At 30.7% G+C, this 9,054-nt stretch overlaps 1 protein-coding gene across 1 annotated transcript; it reads left to right on the forward strand.

The window, feature by feature from the left end:
• Window positions 1-7,263: 7,263 nt before the first annotated feature.
• LOC115959105 (GDSL esterase/lipase At4g10955-like) lies at window positions 7,264-8,854 on the forward strand. The gene is made up of 2 exons (XM_031077407.1): window positions 7,264-7,520; window positions 7,617-8,854. Exons 1-2 carry the CDS (start codon window positions 7,459-7,461, stop codon window positions 8,590-8,592), a joined length of 1,038 nt encoding a protein of 345 aa, XP_030933267.1. The 5' UTR covers window positions 7,264-7,458; the 3' UTR covers window positions 8,593-8,854.
• Window positions 8,855-9,054: the final 200 nt, after the last annotated feature.

A 9,054-nucleotide genomic window follows, 5' to 3' on the forward strand; every position in this document is an offset into this window, starting at 1 on the left:
CCTTGTCAATCTTATGCTTGATATGTTGTTTATTTGCTTTTTAACATGTGTGGAGCTTTCCAAAATAAGAGTGACACAGCTTTTTTTTTTTTTGGGTGAATAAAAGCGGCTGAGTATTTATGTGATTCTTAAACTTTACAAGTGTCTGTACACTTTGTGAACAAAGGATGGAGAGGCTCCCCCCCAGGCCTCAACAGCTCAAGAATTACAGGCATAGTCTGCTAAGGCTAAAGCAGCCAAGTTACAAACTTTGTCTACAAGAGGAAATTCACAGCTTCCAAATTAGCAGTAGCCCATCTCCACATCCTGAAATAGAACATTGCAGGATTCAACTTGGACAGAATTTGAATTGAAAGCTGTGATTGCCACACTCACATGGTTCACGAGTTACACATCCATAATTCCTTGTTGTTGGCATAGGTGTAGAGCTTTCAAGAAGCCATCAAAGTAAGATTGCAATCTCCCTGACAGCATCCACTTTCTGCTAGGAAGATTCCTTTGAAATTGGTGGCATTATCATTTTCATCGAACACCAGTATCATCACTTTATGGCATAACAATTATAAACGATCACCTCAAGCAGGTGCGGCTTGATGCATTTGAAAGCCTAAGGCGAAAACTAACATTTAATATATTTAAATATGACTTAAAAAAAAAATACTTATAAACTTTATTATTTTATTTTAGATGCAAAATTACTACTTAAAATGAACCATGTAGATTTTTTTTTTTGTTGAAAAAGTCTATAGAAAAAATTGGCTAAACTTTTTACGTTGATATGATAGATTGATAGAGGTAAGTAAAAAATTGATGTTAGTGGTAGACCTAAATGAGAACTAATAAAAGTTTGCCAACTCAACTATTGTCGAAAAATGTTGTGAAATTTTTTTTCTATTGTTTTTTGTTTTTTTGTTTTTTTTGTTTTTGTTTTGAGAAGTATTATATTCATAACATTTTAACAACAAATCCTAAGTGTTAAGTTGTTACTAGTTCTAATTTGAACATACTATTAAAATTACTTTTTTATTTACCAATAAGTAACAATGTGTCACTTGTTGTGAAAGTGTTGTAAAAAATGTTGTGAACGTATCATTTTTTTTTTTTTTTTCATTTGAAAAAAAATATATTTTATTTATTGGCTAATATGTAGACTTAATTAATACTATTACAATGAAAAAAAAAAAAAATAGTCATATCAGTTAAAATTTGGAGACCTTTTTTAACTTTGGGGCCTTAAACAACCACATCTTTTGCCTATACTATAAAGCGGGCCTTGACCTCGTAGATGTGAAATTTGTTTTCAAATTCCTTGTGCAATTGGACTTTCTCCTTGTCCTCCCTAATCAGAAAGTTGATGGAGATCTTGGAGCATGTGGTTTTGTTACTTTTGTAAGATTGAATTGCGCACGTATGCATAATACATCATATCTTTCTTAAATTGTCTTTCCATAATTCGTATGTGCTAACGTTTGCATATTTTTCAGAAACAAGATGAGTTAAAAATAAATAAATAAAAAAACGCTGTGAAGAAAAAATGTTGTGTACTTCAATTATTAGATTTATCAAATTAAGATATGGTATATTCTTTTTACATTTAGCCTAACTTTATCCTGAAAATTATAGTATTGACTTTGTTACATAACCTATTTTGTAAATATAAAAAACAAAAACAATGACTTTTCACAATGTGTCTTTAAATTTTACAGTAGAAATTATTAACAAAAAGACTAAAAGAAATTATATAAATAGTTATTGATACTTGGATCTGGAGGAAAAGTTTTCTGGTTCACTGTGTCAATCACCATTAAAAAATAACATAGTCCTTTTCGTATTGGTATTATATATTTGGAAAAGTTATGAATATTTCCCTTCTTTAAGTTATTATATATTCGGAAAGTGAGACGTAAGTCCCATTGGAGCTTTCACATTTAAGTTCATTCATTTCTGTCCCCTTATTAATTTATTATTATCTCAGTGAGGGCCAACTAGAGATGGCAAGTAGGCAATTTTATTTTTTAATGATAGGTATCTCATCAAGTTTGACTTGTCACAAGATAGGCTAAATTTGTGAAAACAACACAAATCGGGTAAATTTCTGCTTACATAACAAATTAATTGGTATCTTGGTTTTGATAATAAAGAATTATCATTAGAAGCAGATACCATAAGTTGAAAATCTCTTAAAAAAATAAACACAAAGCATGTAAAATGAAATTAGAAGAGAGAAAAATATTCTAACGGTGTGGAAAAAAACAATACTTAATAATCAGGGAGTTCATGACCTTAAGCGGGAGAGTTTGTGAATGGTGAGAGGACTAATTCCAAACTCTTTAGAATGCTTCCTTCCAAGCTGATTCTGCCTATTAAACATGTAAGTACTGCAAACTAATCTTTAATAATCATGTATGTATTATTATTAACCATTCAAATTCAATTGAAAAAAAAATTAAACCATTTGATTATACTAATTCAAATTAACTAAACTAATTCTTTCTCAAAAAAAAAAAAAAAATTAACTAAACTAATCGATGTCGTGTGCAATATGCATATATGCTATAGATTTATTTTAAATATTTTGTAAGAAATTATTCTTATGTTCTATGTATAATACTCATTATGTGGTATAATTAGGAGGTTAGTTTAGATTGTATAATTTTCTCAAAAAAAAGAAGAAGCTTAAATTGTATAACATGTCATTAATAAAATATAAACATATTTATTGAGTGAACTCACAAATATTCAATTATTCTATCTAGTTTAAGTTCATAATTACATTGTATGTTATTGATTGCGTGTTTGATTAAACTTCTTTTGTATTTTGCCTTTTTGTTTTTGTTTTAATTGTTACCATGGCAACTAATTAAAACCATACTCCAAGTCAATTGTTATGATATAATTTTTAGAATATAACAGCATAGATCTTTTTTCTTTTCATAATAATCAGTGCATTACCTAAAGATAATTTAGGGATGACAATTCATGTTAGCACGTCATGTTAGGCTATTTTTAGAAAGGTGTAAATTAAAATATATTTATTTCAAAAGTTGCCATATGGTGTAATATTAACAAAAATTGTGCGAATTTTTGAGTTCATAGGATATAATGCATATTTATAATTTACTATCCGACCATAATCCCATATTTGTATATAATTTTAAAGTGTTAAAACACATTCATCAAAAAAAGAAAAAAAAAAGTGTTAAAACACTTGAAACGTTTTATAGAAAGATAGTTATGGACCTTTTTTTAACTTAATATTTTGTAAGTTTGAGAGTATAATGAGACCATGTATTAACAGTGGGTCTGATAATGAGAAACATATTTACCAGAAATTTGGAGGAAATTGGCAAATGCCCATTTCACACAAATTTTCTAGTGTTTTGCCCTATTTCCCAAACTAATTAGGGAAATGCCTCTATCTTGAAACTTTATTTTCAAAAAATCGAGTTTCAATTTAAAACTCGATTTTTGGATAATTGAGTTATAGCGAACCGAAAATTTTTTTTTTTTTTTTTGGAACTCGAGTTCCATGTGAAGTACTTGAGTTCCTTGAAAAAATTTAAATGGAACTCGAGTACTTCACATGGAATTTGAGTTTCAAAATTTTTTTTTTCTCTAAGTCTACGTTCGCTATAACTCGATGTTCCAAAAATCGAGTTTTACAATTGGAACTCGATTTTTAGAAAATCGAGTTTCAAAACAGGGATATTTCCCTAATTAGTTTGGGAAATAGGATAAAATGCTGGAAAGTTTGTGGGAAAGGGGCATTTGCCAATTTTGGCCCCAGAAATTTATTAAGTACTGTAAAACTAGAACATATGTATAGTTTGAAAATATATGTGTCACTTAAAGTACTTAGAAAATGTAATCAATAAAATTAAAAATATTATTGTATTGTTCAAATAGTTAAATTCACAAATATTTAATTAACTTAAGTGTACAATTTTGTTTAATCTTCTTAATAACACCTATTATTAACTTTTCTTTTAAATTTTGTTAATTTCGTTTCTATTGTAGACAAAAATAATTAAACATGAGCAAGAATTCCATATTCTCAATTTATTTTTTTTTCTTTGATAATAATTATTAAAAATTAATTGTCTTTCATTTAAATTTTATAAAAATAACCATATAAGTTCATTTTAAATAAATAATTAGTTCACCACTTATAAATAATTAATATATAGAAATAAAATGCATGTAGCATATGATAATGAAGTAATACTTTAATTTTGACAAGAATGCGAAATTTTGCTAATGTGGAAAATTAAATGGAGTTTTTTTTGTTCATTTTCCATTTAAAAGATAGTACATAATATATGGCACAAATTTAGACTATTTTAACAACTCTTGGTTATATATAAAAAATATATAGATATTTGGAATGTCTGTATTTTTACTAATTATAGAATTATTTAAATGGGTTTAATTCACTTATGCAAAAAATAAAATAAAAAAGGGTTTGATTCACTAATAATGCCATTATAAATGTATAAGAAAATGGGTGAAGCCCTATCATTCTTAACGTGAGTGCTTCCCTAATATAGTCAAGCCCTCTATTAATATAATTTTAAAGGTAGGTACGTAGTGTTTTCTCTTCTTTCATGCACACTAGATACATAACATGCACTTGGGAATAAAATACATAATTTGTTGGTGTTAAACTCTAACCTTTTCTCAATCGTTTTTATTTTTATTTTTTATTTTTTTTTAAACTTTAATTTGGTATATAAATAAGCAGAAAAAAGAAATGGCAACTTGTGTTTGTTAATTGACAATTACAGTTCTCCTTGTAGTGCCACCTGATCAAGAAACATCATTGTCAGATGTTTCTCTCTCTCTGTGTGGACTAAGTAAAGGAAAAGAAGTTGAGGAATTCAACAGCATTGTATAAGGAATTTCTCGTGAATCGATTCACGAGAAATTTGATCAAGATAAGAAAAGTAATCAACAGCTCAAGAAATTTTCATTATAAATCTTTGCAATTCAATAGATAGTGATAAGTCATTTGAGTGACATTTATAAGTTTCAGATAAAACAAAGACAATAATTTTCATTGATCTTGTTACGCCTTTAGCTTCCATTTTTTACTCTTTGCCTTCTTTTTTCTTTCTCCTCTGATTTTTTTTATTTTTGGTTGTATTAATGTGACACAATTGTGAAGTACATGAAGAGAATATTATGTGAAATCCAGTTTCAATAAGAACTAGAAAACTCTATAGTTCATCATTTGGCTGTGCAAGCCTAAAAATGATACTTACTGGTAAGCAAGACTTGGGTGGAAATGGATGGGACTGAGGGAGGTAAAGCCAGTACTACCTATATTTATATATTAATATATTTTAAGAATCAAATATAGGTCAGATTTATTTTTTTGAAAATTGTGAAGTAGGTCAAATTACTGAAGTGCTAGTGGACAATATTTACAATATAATTTTGGTTGATGAAACCTTATAGTTGAAAATCTCTCTCTTTCTCTCTCTGTCTCTCTGTCTCTCAAAGTACAGGATGAGCCTCATATGGGGTGAAGGGCTTCAATGACATTGTTAGACATTTTGAACAGGTCGGTTTCTTGTTATCTTATTAATTTTACACTTAAAGTGCAAAAAGTTTCGATTTCAGATTAAAATGAGAGTTTCCTTGCTGCATTTGAAGTACTATTGTTATGCTTCTGATATGGACTACTAATCACAAATTGATAGACATCATAGTTTTAACTTATACTTGCTTTGGTTTTTGCTTCTATGCGTATCATTTTTAACAATATGCATAGCTCAGTTAATTTTTGAGTGAATAGTCCACTGCTCATTAGCTCATTTTGTGCTTGTATAGTCGATATCCATTTGGCACATAAGATAGAGTAGGAGATCAGAAATTGTTTTAGTTTAAATTCTTAAAAAATTTGTGTTTTGACCTCACAGAGGCTGTGTCTCCTGAGATTTCATTGAGGCTGCAGGATTACAGTATAGAGAGCTCTGGCCTGGTCTATATCATCTCTATATATAAGTCATTAGTTATTTAAATACTCATTTTCATGTTACAATGTGGAAATTACTATTTGTTGGATATCAACATGTAAGTGAAGTTTCACATTGAATAATAATAATAAAAAGATTGAGTAATTAATATAACTACTTAATTGAAGTCTCCCTACTATTGCATACATAGCATTGATAGTTTCAACATGATCTGGGAAAATACCATATGAGTTGGCTGATATTGAATATTTGCTATGTACATAATTGAATGTGTAATGGCAATTGGCAAGTGCAGGCTTAACGTAGACTAGTAGGTTTGTTTGATTATAAGCAAGATTCTTCAAGTGGAATGCAACGATTTCATTACAGCCTCATAGGATTTTAAGTGTTAGGCTAATTCCATGATAAAAATATCTATGTTGTAATTTTGGATTGTGTACATTGTAATTTGTAAGGGTATGATTTGGAATGAAGACTAGAGCTTCTGTTCTGTGCAAGAATATAGACTTCACTCAAGTGAAATCCAAAGCTCAATGGAGCTAAAACGATGTTCATGCGGAAAGTTTTCCTTCAATTAATTAAAATTTTGGTAGTGAAGCCGTTGGGGGGTCTAATCTTGTAGCTTTCAATGCCAAGTTAAATCAGAGAAACATGTATTTTCTGATATCTGCTATATAAAAGCACAGAACATAGTTGAGTCTGACATAAAGTTAGTGCCTTTGCTTGTTTGCTGGTATTGACAATGACAAACGCAGGAAGATGGAAATTTCCATTCACCGTGCATGAGATTTGTGCTCAATAAATGACTTGAGAATTAACCAATATGGCAATACCCTATGTGAATTCATGTTTTAACATGAGCTTGTCAAGTTTGATGCAGTAATGAAGCCCTGTTTTTTTAACAATGCATATCACATACCGATTAAGGTCAGGACCGTCAGGTGCAATGTCACCTGGTGCAATATATTGCTTAATTCTCTCACAAAATTTTTTACTCTTTTACTTTTTAACTTTATTTTATTTTATTTAATGGTTGAGATTGAAAGTTGTTTTTTTTAATTCTCAATCTCAACAATTAATAGTTATTGCACTAGATCTCAATCCATCACATACTTTAATAAAGTAAAAAATAGATTATAAAAAAAAAAAAAAATATATATATATATATATATATAAATAAAGTGAAAAAGTTGGTTCTTTTTTGCTTATACACCATATATAAGGCGTTAGTATTCGAATAAACTTTCCCCTACATTCAGAATCTAAAACCAAAATATAGGAGGAAAACAAAAATAGGACATTGGTAATGTTTAACTTGTTGCTTACTAAAGATGTCATATTCATTTAGTATCTGACTCTATACATATCAAATTATGTTGAACATCAATTTTGGCTCCATAAACATTTCAATCATGGTCTTTTGCTTCTCCAATGGCAATTGATTTCAAAGGATATCAAGAAGAGATAAGCATAAGGTGAAATGGCCTCTGCGGAGGAAATTTTCCACCTTTCAGGACCAATACATCTCACTGCTATTGACTGGTAAGACCATTAACCGATATTTCATCAACAGGGTGTTATAATCTGTGTTTGTAGCTTCTTGAAATCCTAGTAATGTATTTTACAATCTGCTTGCAGGAACAACATATATCACCGAAGATCTGTTGCTGCCAGCTTGGTTAAAGGAGTGTACATGCTTGAACATGATCGCAGGCAGAACCGCCATGGACCTCAAGCTCTCGCTCTACCATGGTGGGACTTCTTCCATTTCAAATTAGATCATATGCTCATAGATGATGTTGACTTATCCATATGCGGTGCCATTTATGAGTACAAATACCCATCTCCTGCTCTAAACATCCCACAATATGTTATTGCCTTCCGAGGAACAATCATGGAATCAGACACAGTGTCACGGGACTTCAAGTTAAACCTCAAGAGCATCCTTAACAAACTTCACCGGAGTTCCCGGTTTCAACTTGCAATGCATTGTGTTCACAACACAGTTGCTTTGTCTCGAGGTGCAAGTGTGTGGTTAACTGGACATTCTCTGGGGTCAGCTATGGCATTGCTTGTAGGAAAGAACATGGCCAAGATAGGCTATTTCCTTGAAACTTATCTGTTTAATCCACCATTCTTATCTCTCCCCATAGAAGGGGGGTTCAAGAATGAAACATTGAAGCTTGGGATCCGCTTTGCAAACAGTGTTGTCAAGGCAGGCCTCATGGTTGCTGTAAAAGGTCGCAAACATCGTAAGGCTCAAGCATATGATCCTTTTGTAGTGTTATCTCCATGGGTACCATACCTTTTTGTGAACCCAGATGATCCTATTTGTTCCGAATATATTGGGTACTTTGAACACAGGAGGAAGATGGAGGAGATTGGAGTTGGAAAAATTGAGAGGCTTGCAACAAAGAATTCCATGAGGAACCTATTCTCAAGTGTGTTGGGAATAAATTCAGGTGCAGAAGCACTGCATCTCCTTCCTTCAGCATATCTGACTGTTAATAGGGGTCGGTTATCAGATTTTTATGGAGCTCATGGACTTCAACAGTGGTGGAATCCTTATTTTCCATGTGAAGCTATGTTTTATAGGTACAACACTACAACTTGAATTGAATGAGCTAGGTAGCGCTCATGCAAAATAATTTGCAAATAATTTTTAGTTCTCTTAAGCAGACCATCTAAATAATAGCATTAAACTAAAAAAATATGTCACACCTGATGATGAGTCTTCCTTTCACTTAGATGATCTAAAGTTTTAAACTAAAAAAATATGTCACACCTGTTTCATCATTTCTTTTTTTCTCTAGATGTCAAGAATGGAGAGCAAAAGTGTGTGTTTTAATGAGTTATCAATGTATATTAAAGATGAAAATAAGAACCGTTTCTATTGATAACAAACGCAATGCAAATTTGATGACAGGAAATGGGGATAGAGTTCTGGAAAGGGTTTTGTTTAGAGGTGGGAATGGGTAGGAAAATTGATCAAATGGTGATATGGAAGAAAATGAAGTGGGTTTTTGTTTTAAGGTTTATCCCTCATTGAGAATTTATAAAGCTTTGTGGGAGTATA

Source organism: Quercus lobata, chromosome 9 (genome assembly GCF_001633185.2).
Source record: "Quercus lobata isolate SW786 chromosome 9, ValleyOak3.0 Primary Assembly, whole genome shotgun sequence".
Taxonomy (NCBI): Eukaryota; Viridiplantae; Streptophyta; class Magnoliopsida; order Fagales; family Fagaceae; genus Quercus; species Quercus lobata.

What these genes read in the sequence shown, in the direction of transcription:
- LOC115959105 (XM_031077407.1), top strand. Translation starts at nt 7,459, where the DNA reads ATGGCCTCTGCGGAGGAAATTTTCCACCTTTCAGGACCAATACATCTC. An exon ending in CATCTCACTGCTATTGACTG is followed by an intron (nt 7,521 to 7,616) that starts GTAAGACCATTA and finishes ATCTGCTTGCAG; the next exon opens with GAACAACATATATCACCGAA.